At 38.3% G+C, this 18,353-nt stretch overlaps 1 protein-coding gene across 8 annotated transcripts in view; it reads left to right on the top strand.

Annotated features, from left to right (window-relative positions):
- The window catches only part of NFYC (nuclear transcription factor Y subunit gamma), a 59,349-nt gene that overhangs the window by 18,572 nt on the left and 22,424 nt on the right, over positions 1–18,353 (top strand). For all 8 annotated transcript variants that reach the window (XM_010959793.3, XM_010959795.3, XM_045520248.2 and 5 more), the window contains one exon: positions 12,381–12,493. In XM_010959793.3, coding sequence (XP_010958095.1) covers positions 12,389–12,493 — 105 coding nt within the window. In that variant the 5' untranslated portion in view covers positions 12,381–12,388. The remainder of the gene's footprint in view (positions 1–12,380; positions 12,494–18,353) is intronic.

Here is an 18,353-nt window from a genome sequence, read left to right as displayed (position 1 = left end):
TAAAAAGTCACTTGTCCATTTTTGTAATGTTAATTTAGTTAAAACTAGAGAATATCTATAACTTATCTAGGCATACATAAGAAAGTGAAGGTATCACCATTAGCCTACATTTTCCTCCGAATACTTAAGAATACCATGCGTGATACATGATCTTGTGTGTGACAAGTTAAACTGAGCGAGGGCATCAGTATCAGCCCATAGGTTACATATTCACAAAGCTAATATTAACATTTTCTGTGTGTGCCTTGATATGTAAAAGATTAGAAATGCTGCCCTGCAATCTGGCCTTCACTTTTTCTGAAAAAGTACAAGTATTTCCGTGAAATGTTATGTGGTAGCTCCTTGAGATTAGTTATGTATATGCCTGTGTGTGTGTATGTATAACCGTAAGCTTTCCTGTTTAAACTTTTAAGTATACACACGCATCTCCATCCAGTGCAAAGGCTTTGTTTTTGGTTTTTTCTTTCTGAGTTGCATTGGGCTTAATCTTACTAATGTTAGCTTTGTAAATTTTCAACTGGCAGCATTCTGCAGGAAGCCAACCATAAATACACATGTAGGAATTCGGCAGCATTTGCTTAGCAAGTAATTTATATCCACATGATCACAGTAACACTAAAGAGCAGCACACACAGTGAATTACCAAGAGTAGGACAGCCTCATCTGTAGGATTTAGCAGAATTTTTAGTGTAAGTCACCTACATTTAATTTCTAGGATAGGTATGTTGTAACTATCTTCAATCTAAAATAAAGGAAATAAGAAACTTTCTACTAGAGAAACAGTGGTAAATTTTCAGCCATCTTACTTGGTTATTTATATCCTGAACTCCATGATTATTTCTCTCCTGGTTAATTAACTGGCCAAATGCCTTTGAAGCTACCCTTAAAGGTAGTTAAGCAATGTAATATGTTTATATGAAAACACAGTATTTTACAGCTAATGGAATGATTTTATGTTTATTCTCTCACTTGGTATTTACCTAAGGTTGGTAGGACAGAAGATTATTATCCCCGTTTTGTGGGTGAGGAAACAAGAGGCAGAGCCTACCGACACAAGCCCTGTGCTCTTTGCATTGCCTTGTTACTGTATGTGAAAAACAGGCTATAGCTGTGTTCACCTTATGTGGCTAATTCCTCCTCCCACCTCCCTTTTCCCTGTGCTTATTCTTCCCCCAAAAGGCATACATTACAAAGGAAGTGGGGAATTTCCTTAGACTTCTCACATAATCTTAATTATGTGACTAAACAAGTTGAGTATAAAAGGAACAAATATGTAGTCAAATTGAATTACTTTTAAAGTTTTTGTCAAACAAGGTAGGTGAACACAAACCTTTTTGTTTTTTTCAGAGCAAAACATAGTACAAATAGATACTAATATGAGTACTACTGGTGTATTGGGAAATTGTTTTGTGTGAATCCTCAGTTCACTAAGGCCAGATAAGTAGTTGAAGGATTTCCAAATAGATAGGAGGTTAGAGTTGTGTTTGGTATTCTGTGGTGTTCCTTAGCTGTGTACATACACACTTTGTGGTAGGTATTGGGAACCTCTTAGATTTGGGTTCATATCTTAAACCACAGAGGTTGGTGTTTTTAGATGAGTCATGGTGTTCTTAAATAATCAATTGTTTTGTACTTCTTAGCTGTGATTTTTAATCTTTGTTTTATCCCTATTGAGGTAGTTAGAACACAGGATTTCTAAGAGTAATGGCTGCATATTTAAAATAACATTGTCACCACGTTCATGATATAACAATGGCTATAATTCTGAAACACTGCGTAGAATTTCACCTGATCGTTCCTCCTATAAGTGTGCAGCTATGGAAACATCTCCAATAAGGGGGCTAGGTAAGGCTGTTCCTCTGAACTATAGTGAAAAGATAGAGTGACTTCTCATCACTAGGCCCACATAGAGTGAACTTGATCTACCAGACCTTTTAATCTCTACTCTTGGTTGGTGACCAGAATGTCTCCAAGTCCCAGTTCTTGTGGGCTACTGCAGCTTTAGCAAACCTGGAAACCTTAAGCTTTGCACTTTGAAATGTGTAAGAATTTAACATCTTGGCATGTTGGAGTACTTTTTCCAGGAGAATGATCAGGAAAACTAAAGATAAAGGACTTGATGGATTTGTGTTCCAGACTGAGAAGACCCATATAGGTTCTTAAATTTTTGGTTCTTTACTGAGTTATCAATTCTAAAGAGGGAGGAGAACATGAAAGAGCACAGAACTAAGAATCAGGGCCCATAGGTTGCGGTTTCAGTTTCGGCATATATTTGCCCTGTAACCTAAGGCAAGAGAGACCCTCAGTCTGTCTGGATTAAGTATCTTTATCTGTCAATGGGAATATTAGTACCTGTGCTATGTTTGTAGAAAAACAAATGAGATAGTGTAAAGGAAGCTTCGTTACAAAGTGTAAAGCATGTACAAATGTAAGAGATTAACATAACTATCTCAACTACTTTGGATTCTTTGAAGTAGTCTTTACATTCTCTGTTCCTGACAGCTGTATACACGGAAGTGGGAGATTTAAGAGTCTGGTTGACTTGGAGGATTTGTTTAGTCTCATACCCTTTCTTGCTTGCTTTCTTGCCTGCTTTCTTTTATCTTTTAAATCAGTGATAAAAGACACTAAGTAGAGGGCAGAATTCAGTGTGTCTGTGAATCAGCCAAATCCATACAGCCAAATCAGTACAGCCAAGCTCTTACTGACACCCTTATAACACCCTTCAGGTTTTTAATTGAGAATCCTCCAGTTTTCAAATGGACTAACTCACCAGCACAGTCTTCTATTTTCCAATGGCATTTATGATTAGATAATTACTTACATTCGTGCTACAGTTTCTGAAATAGAACAGGTTTCTCTCCATCCCGACTCTTTTTTGACTTTTCCATTGGATTACTGCACAAAGGTTTTTGCACAGCTGAGCTAGGTACTTGAGAAGGGATTTCCTCATATGCACATTTCAAAGAAAAGAACCCAGAGTGAGGTCAGAGATACTTGGGATCTTAAAATAGTTCTTGAGGAGTTTGTGTTTGTTTATTCAGTAGATGTGTGTTGAATCCCCACTATATGCAAGGCATGCTTCCCTTGAGGATGTGCCAGAAGCAAAGACAATTACATAAGAACTGGGGAGAAAATAGGAGCATGGGAATTTTAGGCTTAAGAAATAAATGTACCTAATAATAATGTCTGAGGAAAGTGAATATGCTAGTTGTAGAAATAGATTTTATTGGATGCCAGGAGTGGTTTCTTTGGGAGAAAAAAATTTAGTGCTCACTGATAATGTGTATATTTAATTTCTTGTGGTTGTATATACTATAAAAGCAAACTTCTTAACCGTGCTAGTCCCCAAAAAACTTTAAAAGTTGGTTTCAGTCCATGAGCTAGTCTTAAAAAATTCCTGCTTTCAGACATGTTCCCTTTACTCCAAGTTCTTGGATGGGGATAGAAGTAGCCAGAGCTCTCTTTAGAGCTCAAAACAGAATCTTTTTTTTTTTCAGTTGATGGGGCCAGATGAGGTGGGATGCTGCCTAGACTCCAGGTCTCCTCTGCCCTCTAACATAACAAACAGGATTCCTTCTGCAAGACAAAACAGCCACATACTCCTAGCTTACAGAAGTCTGAGGTATCCAAAGACATGTTCTGAGAATTTTAGTATTTTTGGATTTGTCTGGAGGGAAGGCCTGCATAGCTACTGATCATTGATATACCCGAGGATTTAAATTAAGAGCACTCTTAGTCATTTCCATCTTGAATTAGTTGCTTATTTGGAACTAGTACATTCAATCTAAGTTTAATAGTTTAAAGGGCTTTAAAAATTATTTTATGTTTATATAAGAGGTGGAAGAAGATGTTTCTCTACATTTGTTTTCATGCATCTGATACTAGACTCTTAGAAAACATGTTAAAAATAAAGTAAGTAGTGAAAATTAGAGAAAGAAGCGAGTTGGGTTATCATGCTACAGTACCTAACTAAGGGAGATTGATCTTTGGGCTTGGTGTTGTGTCTTGAGACTGTTCAAGCCAGGAGTAGATGTCTAGCTCTGAGCAGTGATTTTGATATGCCATCTGGTATTTGCATGATGCTTGATATTTTTCAAGGCCTTCTGTCATGTGTTTCCTCTTTGTGTACTGTAGCTGCCCTGTGAGGTGAACAGAGGCCCCAAGAAGTTACGTGACAAGTTAGTAGCCAGAGAACAAGGACTTCCTGGTCCAATACATTTTGTGTGTTTATCCTGTACTTTACTGCCCCCCACTGTTTGCAGCTAAGTATTTGTAGTTGCTATTGACTGACTAGAGACATACAAGAGGTAAGGATAAAACAGAGTGACCGAGCAAGGAAAGAGAAACAACAGGGAAATAAGAGAAAGATGTTTATATGATAGGAGAGAGCGGTGTCATTAGCATCTTCTTTGATTGCCATAGAGATGTTGAGAGCAACTGGATAAAAATGATCTTTTGGGGTATATATTTATCAAAATTCATCAAATTGTATACCTGAAATATGTGTAGATTACTGTACCTAAATTATACCACAATAAAGTTGTTTTTTTAAAAAAAATGATCTTTTGGGTTAAGGGTTTGAGTCAGTGATCCAAGCCCAGATTGCTCATCTCTCTGAACAGTTTGAATATACACATACCTTAAAACAGTGCAAAAGTGAGAATAAACAAGCTGTACCAAATCAGGATCAGAATTTTAGAGCTTTTTTGTTTCTGACTTCACCATTTACTATATTGTGACCTTGAGCAAGTAACTTAAGATACCCAACCCTCAGCTTTATTATCTGTAAAGTTGGAATGATGCTGACTTCTTTGGCACTGAGCTGAGTGAAGATCAGTTGAAGGTAATGTATATGATAAGTACTTTGTAAAACTAAAGCTCTTAAGTTGGCATCTTCGAAACATTTTCCAGAATCACACTTCTCACGTCTCCTGGACACACACAAACACAGGATCCTGCTAGAGTTTGGGCAAAAGGTTGTTCTAAGGTTTTCTGAATCTCAGAGGGGATCCAGTAAGCAAAATGGCTCTTTGTTTTAGTATACAATTTAACTCAGACTATAGGCCTTTCTTTCTCTAGTTCATGTCAGAATTCTCTTTCAGGCTCAGGGTCTGAAAAACCAGTTACTTGTCAATCTTCCTTCAAGAATTTATTTACTTTCATTAAGTTGGAGGGTCAGAGAGATTAACAAATGTTTCTGTGGGGCATAGTTCACTCCTAGTGGAGGCTGAATGGGTGAAGAAGTCGTCTAACAGCTGTGTGATCTAGGGCAGGCTTTTCAACCTCTGGCACTCAGTTTCTCCATCATTATATTATCTGTCCCTTCTTTTTGTAAAGGGCCAGATAATATTTTCTGCTTTTGAGTCATACGGTTTCTTTTGTAACACTTCAACTGTACTGTTTTAGCTTGAAAGCAACCATAAACAATGCAATTGAATGAGGGTTGCAGTCTTCCACTAGAACTGAGTTTACAAAAACAAGCTGTATGCCAGATTTGGCCTGTGGGTGTAGTTTGTGGATCCTTGCTTTATAATACTTTGCTAAAATAGTCTTTTTTTCTCCATCATACAAAATATTGATAGTGTTTTGTTGTTGCTGTATATGCTGGTGTATGTAAGTTGAACATCAGTGAAGGAGTGAGGAAGAAAGTGTGAAGTAAGATGGTTACCTAGCATTTCTATTCCACGGAAACATGTTTTTAAATGTTCTGGTCACGTCTTCCTGTTAGTTTCATTTCTTACACCAGTTGCAAATTTGCCTGATACACTATAACTATATTATGATCTGCTTGAAGGATTATGTTGTAGCAGACAGCAAACAGAAACATGTTTTTGTTTTTGAAGAAGTATCTCTGCTGCCAATTTGAAAATGTGTCCTTTGTAAGCAGATCTTTAGGGAGGGTAGTGTGCAACCAGTTTCAACCCTTAGCCTTTTGGGAAGCATGATTTTTCCAGTAGGCAGTTTGGCTAAGGCTTCATACTTAGCCTCTCGGAACTGGAGACAGACACACCCTCAAACTCTGAACTTGGCATTATTCAGGATTGGTGAAAGGGGTCTACATTATTCATTCTTACAATAGAGGGATACTACTTTTAATAACTTGCCAGCAAGTCTGACCATCTGGTATCCAGTTAATGCTTAAAACTTACGTAGTAAGATTTCTGGCACTAGGCCTAGAGCTTTCCTGCTTAAGTAGAAACCTTAGATGAGCTTAAATAAAGACTCTTGAACCTTCTTTTCTCTCTAGTCACCCTTCCTTCCCTTGTATTCATTCATTTATTGCATCCTCTGGCAGTGAAGTGTAGGCCTTCCATACCAGATCACCCCTTTGGCATATATGTTCAGTATACATTGCTTCTGGAGTGGCTTAGTAGAGAGACTGGCCCAAGGCCATCAGCTAGTAGGCAGTAGGCCAGTTCACGACTTTCGGTCCTTTTATTTCCAGAGCAGTATTATTTTTCTCCTTCTGAAATTGTCAGTTTCAGATTGGTTTTATTGTGGAGAACATATGTCTCCTTAAGGCTCAAAATGCTTTTTAGCCAACATGATTGATTATGGCATATGTCCTTAGGTCCATCTGTATAAACATGAGGACCAACTTGTCTGTTGGTGGAGTTGTTTTGTTTCTAAAATCTCAGCCCTCAAGTTTAGTTTTCACTTTTTTTGTAGTTTGGAAGAACATCTAAAATAGCAAGCACAGATTAGCTTAAATCCTACCCTTCTTTTTTCTTATTTTTTCTTTCTCTTTATCTCTCATTCCCCATTTGAAATATAACATCCCAACAGTTTTAGCTAATTCAATTAGAGAACCCTGGAACTACAGAAAATAGTTGAGCAGTATTAGAACACAAAATTCTTGTGATAGTGCTGCTGATTGGGCAAAATAAAAAGCGTGTCATCTAATGACAGAGGAAGACATGATCAATACGCAAGTAGGAGAAGGGAGTAAAGAAGTTAATGTGCTTTGAACGTTGGGAGATAATTTATATACGTAGGGAGGTACTTTATATTTTTATATATGTTAACTTGGAGACACAGAGGAACAATTGGGGACACTCACAGCCTGACAGGCCTAAAGGCTACAAGTTGGATTGAGGGGCATTAAGGTGAAAGATGGTACCCATGTTTAGATTTGTTTTTTAGTCACAGTTGGGCTAAGAGATACTTGTTTGCGTTTGACAACGAGAGCATCGTGTTTAGGTAAGATTTGACTGCTTGGGATGGAGCAATTTTAGTATTTTAATAGGAAGCAGCATTGGTCAAGAATTAGACTTCATTTTAGGGGAGCTTCCTGTGGTGTTTTTTCCTTGAACAATTGTTGCAATGATAGGAATATAGATATTATCTCCCAGCAACATCTGTTTGATTTTAGTTATGTCAAAGAGCTGTATCATGGGATTAAACATATTATAAAGGACTTTTGTAGAGAGACTGAGGTATATGCTAAGAAATAGAGAGCTAAAGCCTAAAGGTGCAGAGTTTTAGAAACTAGGGAATATTGTACTAAAACCTTATGTTTCTTTGTATTTTATGAGGTTGATCATTTTGATATATTCTGTTCTATGTTCAGCATAACACTAAAGGTGGATTTGTCCAGAATGGAACCTGGTTGAAAGCAAGAGTTTGAAAGACTTCCAAGAGATAAGGGAGGAGCACTTTGCTTCTGGGATGTTTTGAAAACTGCTTAGGTCTGTTTTTCTTTTTTCAAGAGTCGTAATGAGTAACTGGATATTAGAATGACAGCTAGATTGTTTACCCTTGAGTGATCTGATTGAATCATCTCATTTCCTCCATGATTTTCTCCTTATCTTCCTGGCAGTGGATGGCCAAACTGAGGTATCCCCCCTCCACACCCTCCACCCTTCTCCTTCCATTTACCTATTATCATTAATTTTTCAAGCTTTGCTAGTCTATCCTGGTCACCTTTATTTTTTGGTGGGGGTAATTAGGTTTATTTATTTATTTTAAATGGCAGTACTGGGTATTGAACTCAGGACCTCATGCATTGTAGGCATGCACTCTACCAGAGCTATACCCTACCCCCGACCTGGTCACCTTTCTGAGACAGTTCTGACTTTCAAAAAGTTAACACTTGCAAATGATATGTACCCATGTTTCCAGACTTCCAGTCTGCCTTGCAGCTTCTGGGACCTGTGTGTGTGTGTGTGTGTGTGTGTGTGTGTGTGTGTGTGCGCGCACACACGCGCATGCGAGCATGTGCACGCACGTGTCCTTCCTATTACGCCCTTTTATTTTAAATTCACTTCAGCAAGTTAGGTGGATTTCTGATTGTAGTCCTACTTACTTTAAAGGGTCAGAGAGAACCTCGTTTATTCTGAACTTCCTAGATTAGTTTGCAATCCCAGTAAGCTTTATTTCAGGTCCAAGCTTTCCAAGAGGCCTCATTTTTTTCCTCAGGAAGTCCATACACAGCAACTCTCTTGCCCCTTCATTCAGAAGTAATTACTTTTCAGACTTTTTGCTAGATGCTGTGAGGGAGCCAGAGGTGAATTATACCCAGGTCCTACCCACAAGGAGCTTATAAACCAGAAGGGGAAATACGGTAATAAATATATATATATACACAAGTGATGATCATACAAAGTAATGTGGTGGTGCAGAAAGAAGTACAGATTAAGGATTCTGAAGGTTCACAGGAAGGCGCGATCACTTCCAGATGGGGTTATTTAGAGAAGACTTGTAGAGACATGGCGATTGTGTTGAGCATTGGAGAAATGGCCTTTTCATGGTGGACTATGATTCTTCCCATTCTAGCTTTGGAAAGCAAACCGTTTTTAAAGCCAGATAAATTAAAAGATAATGGGATTTGAGATTCCTTATAGCAACAACATTTGATACTTCATTTTGTCCTTAAGTCTTTATTAGATAGTCAAACAGGCAGTCTTACTGAAGTAATTATAAACTAATTAATGAACATGAATGATAAATCTGATACTAATAATGAATTAAATCTGGGGAAGTCTGTGCTGCATTTTTCATAAGAGTCATCTAAGCTAATGTGGCTTCATCTTACTGTATATAAATAGCTTAATCTCGTGATGGCGGTAGCAATTTAACATGGAATAAAAAGATTCCTGGAATATAAATCTCTTTTTAACTTTTAAATATATACCTTCTGCCACCACTCTAGAAGATGAACCTGGCATGTTTTCCATGGGCTTTAGATGTTATAAATAGGCTACTTCTGTAGCAAAATCAATTCAGTTGCAATTAATGCATTAATTATTAAGATAAGTGATAAGATTAACTAAGGTTACTTTATATTTTTTTTAACTTGTTGGGGTGTTTGGTGAGTAAAATTTGTTTGTTTATGATTAGGTTTTATTATTTTAATTTTAAGTTGTGCTTCAGTAAGAAAATATTGAGAACATTACCTTGTTTTCATAAAATCTGTTGCTTGAGATTTGACCTGATTTTCAAAGCCCCATGTGAAGACTGTATTTGCTTTAAAGAAAGCCTTTTGAATAAAAGTACTCACTTTTTCTAGGACTTTATAGTAACAATTTATGTCCTTCCAAGAGATATTAAAAGAATTGGCTACTAATCATCTCTGCAAAGATGCTAGAAAACATGCTCCAAACCTTTTCCTCATAAGAGAATCTTCTGTCCCTGATGAGAGTACAGTGCTTTTGTTTTTTGAAGTCAAGAAATTATGAAAAGAGGTTTTTGAATGGAAAAAAATCATAAAAACTGCAATTCCAAATCCAAAGCTAAAATGATCCTTTGTTTGTAAATTCAACTTAATGTAAAGAAGAACGGTCAGAGCTGTCCAGAGATGGAAAAGAATGCCTTATCAGTGAGCAGTTTCCTAGAACCTTAAAGGGGGGAGCTCATAGTTTAAGCTGAATCCACTTAGGGTAGGATTGAGGGAGCTGGGCAGAGTCTGAAGTAGAGCTGTGAGCATCTTTTAGAGGGGTGGGCCTGGGTGGTTCTTAATGCCTTTTTTCCAAGTCCTAAATTTCTTTGATGCAGTAAAATATAAAGGGCATTATTATTGACCTGTATTTTTTGCCATTATCTATTTGTTTTTCTAATTCAGATGGGCCTCTCAAATTAAAAACTTAACCTTTAATACATTTGTCAGTTCCAGAAAGATTTATTAACTTCTGTTTTGTATCCAGCCCCCACTCCAATAGTGTATCGCTCTGAGCTAGCCAAACATTCATTCATGATCTATCAACTGCACAGATGTTTGGGAACTGATTGCGACAGCACATCCTTAGTTAGGGCAATTCAAGATTTAAAAGCAGACTGTGCACAGATGGTTTTAAAAATGTTTCTTGAATTGTGTACCTTGGTAATGTTTGTGAGAAGAAGAGATCAGAGGACAATCAAAACTGGTTACCAACTTTCTAAATCTCACTGACCTTTGCACTGATACTAAACCTACCCATCATTAGCAACTTACACAAAGATACCACACTAGCAATTTTGCATCTTCCTCTGACCGTAGCAGTTTACATGACAGATTTTGCTAAGATCAGGCCTGTCCATGGGTCTATTCAGTGAAAGGTTAGATTTTTTTTAAAGTTTTTTGATAATTATTTTCATTTCTACAAAGATTTTATTTGCTTTATTTAAAAGGTTAGAGTGAGTCCACACTGTCATCATTGTCATAAGTACCTTATAAGAATCTATTAATAAAAATAAATTAAACTTCTCTAGATTACCTTGATTTCTTTGTTTTCAGTACGGTTAAGGGAATAGTTTATAGGCCATGTGCATATGGTAATAAGTGAAAAGGTCGTGGAAGCTAAGTTGAGAGGATCTTACTTGGTTATTAGGATTCAAGATTTTATCTAGTCATCTCCAACTGTGATTCAACACTCTTCACTTTAATTCCCTCCAGAAACTCCAAGATCATGTTGCTTCCTAGTACTTAGAGTTCCTGTTGATGTATAGAGCTGCTTGTAGGCCTCCAGCACCAGAAATTGGCTGCAAACCTTTTCCCATTACATCATCACCCACTAATGTCATTACACCAGAGTTAAATCTGCTTTGAAGATTGTACTCTTGTTTTCCTTCCATTTCTTTCCTCTCATCATTTCCTTTAGAAGGAAAAAGAAAAAGATCTGAGACCTCTAGGACAATCCCAGGCAAACATTTAGGAGTGAATCAAACATCCTGACAGTCTAAACCTAGATGTATCACCCTTCATTCCACTCTGCTGATGGAGAGTGATCTGCCCAGCATGCATACACTTGGAGCCTGGAAAGTAGCAGTTTGGTCATGTGACATCTGGCTTTGGTGCTTTTCTTTCAGCCCTTCAGAATTAGTTCTTTATGACTTAGGTCGCTCTTTGCCAGCATCCTGTCACTGGCGTGTTAAACCTTTTCAAGTAATTTCCCAGAATAGAAACTCTTAGGATATCACTAAGTTTCTCATTCTTTGTGTTTAATTAAACTGTTTCTTGCATTTAGTATTTACCAGATAAGCATTTAAGCTATCTGGAGTTTTTTACCTTCCCCTGTAAATCTTTTAAGATACTACAGTATTATCTATACAGCTGATGTGGGGCTCCTTATTCCTGTTCCCTCCCCATCACAAAGCACTTGACCAAATGCAGTTCTGACCTTCTTCTCTCCATCCTAAATGTAATTCTCCATTGTTTTCCAGCCATCTTTAAAGCTTCTAGTTGATGGTGTGCATTGTTTGGCTTTGTGCCTAACAGCAATGTTCAGATAAGGAAAGAATGGGAAGTAATTTCAGTTCAGAGACTTTGTGCCAACCACTCGATTACTGGTATGCTTTAGTGCTTTTGTGTCCTTTGAGGCAGAATAGCTTGAGATTGGAAGGAATGATCATCATCAGTAGCCTCAAAGAAATGGGACCACAGTGTCTAAAACAAAAGAATAAACTTGGCTCTTATTTTTTAAGACTGTGGGTTTATATTTTTGTACAGTATTAATCACTGGGGACCCTTAATATACGTGTTGCAGGCTATGCATGGAGTGTGAGAAGCCACATAGAACTTGAAAGCATTGGTGAGAATGGCATTGAAAATTATGGACCAGCCTCAGCAACCAAGTGCCTTTTCTTCCCCCTGCACAAGATAAAACATTAAAAGTCCATGATTCACTTTAAGATTTTAGTTTGGATTTCTAACAATTTTAGATTCTCTGGTTGAAGCTCCTGGTTAGCCTCTGTGGTATAAGTTGGATAGAAGGGAAAACTTTCCTCCTTACGTTTTTGCTAAGCCTTAAGTCTGAAGAACCTCTTCAGCACAATTATATACCTTCTCAGACTGAAATATTGAATGAATTAGTGAAAACATCTACAAGAAAAGATATAAAATAACCTGGACAGAAAGTCTGACTTTATTATTTCTAATGTATCTCACATATATATTTTTTCAGGTGTCAAAATGTCCACAGAAGGAGGATTTGGTGGTACGAGCAGCAGTGATGCCCAGCAAAGCCTACAGTCCTTCTGGCCTCGTGTCATGGAAGAAATCCGGAATTTAACAGTGGTAAGGAATAATTGAGAAACTTATGAAAAATTTGTAAAGAATGTAAAGAGCTATGGATGAATAACCAAAACGTAGACTAAAACATTTTTAATCTCAAGCATATTAACAAAGGCAGAGTTCATTCCTGACCTTTGGATAGGAAAATGAAAATGTAATTTATCTTAAGTGAGATAACTCCAAGGATTTTTTTTTTTAATATCTTAGTGGCTTTCTTTAGGCATGTTGATGTATAGTGGGTGCTTTGACTTGGAGGTAGTTTAATGTGAGGCACATCTTTTAGAGAATGCAGAAGAGCAGAGCTTACCTTCCTTCAGTAGCTGTAGCTCATTTCTTAGGCCTAATTTCGTGGCCCTGCCAAATTTCTAAGACCTGGTGAAAACTGTTGATCATTTTATTCAGCAACAAATCTATTGTAAGCAGGCACTCTTTCCAGGTGTTAAAGGGTTCACCTAGATTGGAGTTTCTTAACAGAAGCATTGCTGACATTTTGGGCCAGATAATTCCTTGTGAGGGGCTCTTCCCTGCATTGTAGGGTGTTTAGCAGCATCCTTGGCCTCCAATCACTAGATGCCAGTAGCACGCTCCTTCCAATTGTAATAACCAGAAATGTCTCTAGACATTGGCAGCTGTCTCCTGGGGGCTAAAATCATCCCTTGTTGGAACCACTGTCTTAGAAGAATCTAAAAAAACCCTGGCCCTTGAGGAGCTTACAGTGTAGTAATTACAACCAGAGTCATTAACTCAGTAAGTATGTATTAAATAGTTACTGAGTCAGGCACAGTGATGAATCTGAAGCAGTAAAAGTCAAAGTGCTATGAGAGCACAGAAGACATCGTACTTGTTCCTCCTTGGTTGAGTTAGGCTGGCTTTAAGTAAAGGGGACATTTTTGTTGGGTCTTGAAATATGAGTAAGCATTCACCAGATGGAAAGAATGGGAAAGTATATCTTAGGCAGAGAGAAGGGCATTCGTAAAGGCATGGAGGCCCAGAGTAGGGGGCCTTTCACTTAGTGGGACAGCGAGAAGTTCATAGTGGCTGGAGGTTACTGTGTGGGTGGTGGGGCTGGGGACTGGAGTAAAGTTGTATAATAGTGGTAGCAGGAAGTGAGACAAGTTAGAATTGGAATATTTTCTGAGTATAGTGTCATGTCCTTAGTGAAGAATGTTCCATGTGGTATCATTTCAGCAAATGCTGAAGGAGCTCTCTGTTAAATATGCCATTCCTGCCCTGAAGTTATTAGCATCCTGGAAGAGCAAACCCTGGATTCCTTCCTAATGTAGAACTCTTATGGCATTTTCTTAGAGTTTATGGTCTTTAACGTCTAACATACGTTGTCAGTTTATTCAATCGCTTGACAAATACCTTTGAACCTGCTATGGCTATGCTAGTTACTGTGGATCAGATGTGAACCAGACAAAATCACTGCACTCACAGAACATGTATTCTGGTGGGAGAGAGAGACTATAAACAAACAATGAGTGAATAATGTAAACAAAGTAACTTCTCATTGTGATAAATGCCCACTGACTTCAGGACTGAAGAAAACTAATTCATATTTTGGTTGTATCTGTGTGTCATGTTTGTTTATATGGGGGATTTTCAGCAGTTAAGCTTGGGCTTTCTCAGAGTGGCCTGTGTTCACAGGTGGATTTCCACTGAAAAGTCATTTCTGTGGTAGTTATTGATACTGTCTCAGATATAAAACAGAAGGGAGAGGACAAATGAAATTATAAAGTCAAAAGTGGGGCATTATGTTCATATTTTTGAGGGGATAATCTCATGGTTAAGCTTATCAGGTTTTAGTGCTGGGACCAGCCTGGTGTAAAACTAGTGCCCTCCTGGGATACGGCGGTACTAGGCCAGTGCAGCACGTCTGTGCTTCAGCTTGAGGGCAGAAGCAAATCCAGGATCAGGCAGGTGGCCAGATAAACTCTGGAAGTTCAAGCTCAGCACTTATCTTTTCTGTATTTTGTTGGCTTGGATTTTTGTTTTTTAATTTTGGTAAAACAACACAACAAAATTTACCATTTAACTGTTTAAAAATGTTACAAATCAGTAGTATATTCACATTGTTGTGAAACGGATCTCCAGGACTTTTTTATCTTGCAGAACTGAAACTTTATACCCATAAAACAACAACTACCCATTTTCCCCTCTCCCCAGCTCTTGGTAACCACCATTCTGCTTTCTGTTTCTATGAACTTGGCCCCTGTAAGTATCTCATATAAGTGGACTCATACAGTATTTGTCTTTTTGAGCCTGGCTTATTTCACTTGGCATAATGTTTTCAAGGTTCATCTGTGTTTAGCATGTGACAGGCTTTGTTTCCTTTGTTTCGGTTGAGTAACATTCCCTGTATTTGTGTATAGACCACATTTCGTTTATCCATTCATCCATCAGTGGGGATTTAGGTTGCTTCCACTTCTTGCATATAGTGACTAATGCTGCAGTGAACAGGAATGTAGGTTTTGATTTTTATCCTACTTGGTTTAACTTTCAAGTTTGATTGACAACAAAGCAGTTTGTGGTGTTGACCAACTTTTTCTACCCCAGACAGCTAGTCCTTCAGAGGTTAAAAGTGGATTACTTTGAGGGATTCAGTTTTAATTCAAATTTTGTGAGGAGAAAGAAGGTCAAGGAGGAAAGTCGTCTTTAATCATGCTTCTGCTGTTGGCTAACTAAAATTCTCCTCCTGTGTATCCTTGGCAAAAGACTCCTAGACTGCTACCATGGTCACTTTTATATCAGGTGCTTAGAACGACGTTTGGCATATAACAGGTGCACAATAAATACTTGGGTGAAGCAGACTCCTCCACTTCAGATTTAGTGTGAAGCAGCATAGTGCCAGGTTTGAGTGAGAATGCAATCCAGTCAAGTCCCTTTGTAAGATTTTTCTTTTCCTCTCTACCTATGACATATGAAGGCATCTGCACTTCTGCCCATGTAATGTGGCCAGGTATTTTAGTGTTTAGTCTGTGCCTTTCCAAAACTCAATAGCACTTAGAACCAGACTTCCTCAGTTACATCAGATCCTCTTAGGCTGACATCTCAAAATGTCTAACAGATTAAAAAAAATCCATATGTTCAAACTATCCAAACATAAATAAAACTTATGAAAATATTTATAAGGTGTTGTGGTCTCTCTAAGACTGGGACAAAGATTGTTCCAAAAACAAGTAATTGAAGTTTGCTAGATAATATATTTCAAGATGTATTGGAGACTTTGGCCCCAATCATTTTGGTCTGTGTTCTGCAAAAGCAATTTGTCTTTCATCTCAGCTTGGCCATCACACTCTCCTCTCTCTTAAAAGCTCTCTGTAACTATCCATAAACCCAGGTGGTGTGCAGCTGAGATTGAAGTTGATTAAAAATGATACTAAAATGATTGTACACCAGGATGATTGTATAAAATACTGCATTCCTGCTTAGCAGAGCTCTGGGAACAATAACTAATAGGCTTTTGGGCATTGAATTTTACCCTTCTAGACCTCTTTGAAAGCAGAGAAGAAAAAGCTAACTTGTCTTTTGAGGGGCAGTTATGCAGGCTGAACCTTGAAAAGAAGAATCTAATCTGCCTTAATGTATTCCCTACATTCCACTTAGCCTTCAGTTAGTGGTAATTTAATGCTTAGGTCGCTTTCTTTTAATTGCCAGTTATATCTTTTCATTCTTCAGTGCCTCCATGTTGAACGATGACATTTCCAGCATCACAGTCAAACTGGGTAACCATTTAAACAAGAACCTGGAGGTGAAGATTGGCGGACTGTTAAAAAACAGGTCCTGTGCTGTTGGAGCCCTTCCTGTAGAGCAGTGCTTCTTAAACTATAGTGTCTGTACGAACCACATGAGGGTCGGGTTGAAATACAGGTTTTGATTTAGCAGATTGGAGTGGAGCCTGAGATTCTACATTTCTTTTGAGTTCCCGGATGATGCCGTTGCTGGTCTAAGGACCTCACTGAGTAGCAAGGCTTTAAAACAGTGGTCCTTAATCCTCACTGTGGATCACAGTCACCAGGGTAGTTTTCAAAAAACATGATGTCAGGGCTCCAGCCCCTAGAGTTCCTGAGGGTCGGGGGGTAGAACCCAGACATCTTGTTTTTCAAAAGCTCCCCCAAGTGATTCTAACATGCGGTCAAAGTTGAGAATCACTGCTTTTGAGAGGATAGAATCTTGACTTGCCAGAGTGCCTGGCTGGGTAGGCTTGCAAAAAATTTCTCATCATTATTTGAAATTCCGGATGTTCTTTAGTGCAGCCTAAGACCCATTTACCCATTGGCTTTTCTTTGGCTTTGAACTCTCATTGAGGGAATTCAGACTTCTTGAAATTCGGCAGTTTTGGATGGCAGCATTTTGTAAATGTAGTTCTTTGGTTGTGGTCAGGAAGGTTGAGAATGTTCTGAGAGAGAATCTGCTCTCCCACCTTGGGATGTTACTCCCAAGAATAGAAATGTGTCAGTTTTTCTTCCACTTTGATCAAGAGAGGTTAAATGTTACTCACATTAGTTGCATGGTTGCTAGTGACAAGGTGGGCATTGACTTGAAAGCCAGTTTAGTGGACCTCAACCTACTGATAGCGAAGGGCCGTCTGCCTCCAAAAAACCTGTTGTAAACCCTTCCATGTGACTGGAAGCCAGACTGAGATTATGGGCTGTTGTCGATGATAATGAACCACACATGCACATCTGAGGATCCTTTAAAAACTCAGGGTTTGGGGATCATGAGAAAGTTTCTCACAAAAGAAAAGGTTGGGGTGGGGCTTAGCGCAGAGCTTTTTGTAAATTTCTGCCTATTTTACACCTCTTCAAGGTAGGAATGATATAATCTCTTTATCCTTGGCCCTTTCTTGTTGTTTTAAATTATAGTCTCAGAAGTGCCAAAAGTAATATTTTATCCTAAATTTTTAGCTGGAGAAGGAGTTTTGTTTTTTTTTTTAAATCAGTTTTGGGCTTTGATTAAGTAATCTTAGAGCAGTCTTGTGGGAATTATATTAAATAACCAAGCCAAATAAGAGCACACTTTGCAAGAGACCTAAATCTTGTGGTCATAATCTTGTGCTGTGTGTATCATCCTGGGAGGCCTTCCAATCATCCCTAGCATTCTCTTTGGCATTTCTATTTAACATCATCATTTTGTGTGATATGCCACACAAGGAAGACCAGTGATTGATTTCTGTAGTTAAATTTTTTTTTAATCCCTTTAGAATCTGGCCCCAATCCAGCATTTCCTTCCTACTGCTCCCCTCTGTGCTAAGATCATACATCCAAAACATAAATAGACCAGGTTTTGTCACTGTGCTTCTGTGCATGCTGTTTCCTCTGTCTGAATAACATTCTCATACTTTCCTAGCAAGCAAATTTGCAATATCCCTAGACACAATTCAGATGTCACCCCCTCTGTGGGACATTTGCCAACTCCTCTCGCTCACTCCAACCCCCCATTGTGAGCTGGTCATTTCTTTCTTTTCCCTGTGGGATATTACACCCCCATTAAAGTGTATAGTATAGAATGGAGTATTATACTGTTCTTATGCAACAGTCTCTGGCAGTTAAACTATACGGCTTTTCAAAGGTAAGAATATATTTGCATCTTTCCCATAGTAGTAGGTATCATACATGTGCTGTTAGTTGAGTTGCATGAATGAATAAATGAAAGAGGAGGAGAAAATAGAATGTGTCCTGCTGTCTTCTTTTGGTGAAATTTTAATAAACTGGACTTCTAAGCTGCCTCTGCCACTCCAGGGTTAGATTTTTAGAGGCTTCGAGGAAAATGCTGATACCTAATTTGGAAAAGGAAAAGATGACAAATTGATGTTGGAGGTTTGTAATGGTGAGTGGTAGCCAAGCAGCTTGTTGGGTTTGGG

This window comes from Camelus bactrianus, chromosome 13, assembly GCF_048773025.1.
Source record: "Camelus bactrianus isolate YW-2024 breed Bactrian camel chromosome 13, ASM4877302v1, whole genome shotgun sequence".
Classification (NCBI taxonomy): domain Eukaryota; kingdom Metazoa; phylum Chordata; class Mammalia; order Artiodactyla; family Camelidae; genus Camelus; species Camelus bactrianus.
The sequence above is the reverse complement of the archived record's forward strand: the minus strand, read 5'-3'. Positions and strand labels throughout refer to the sequence as shown.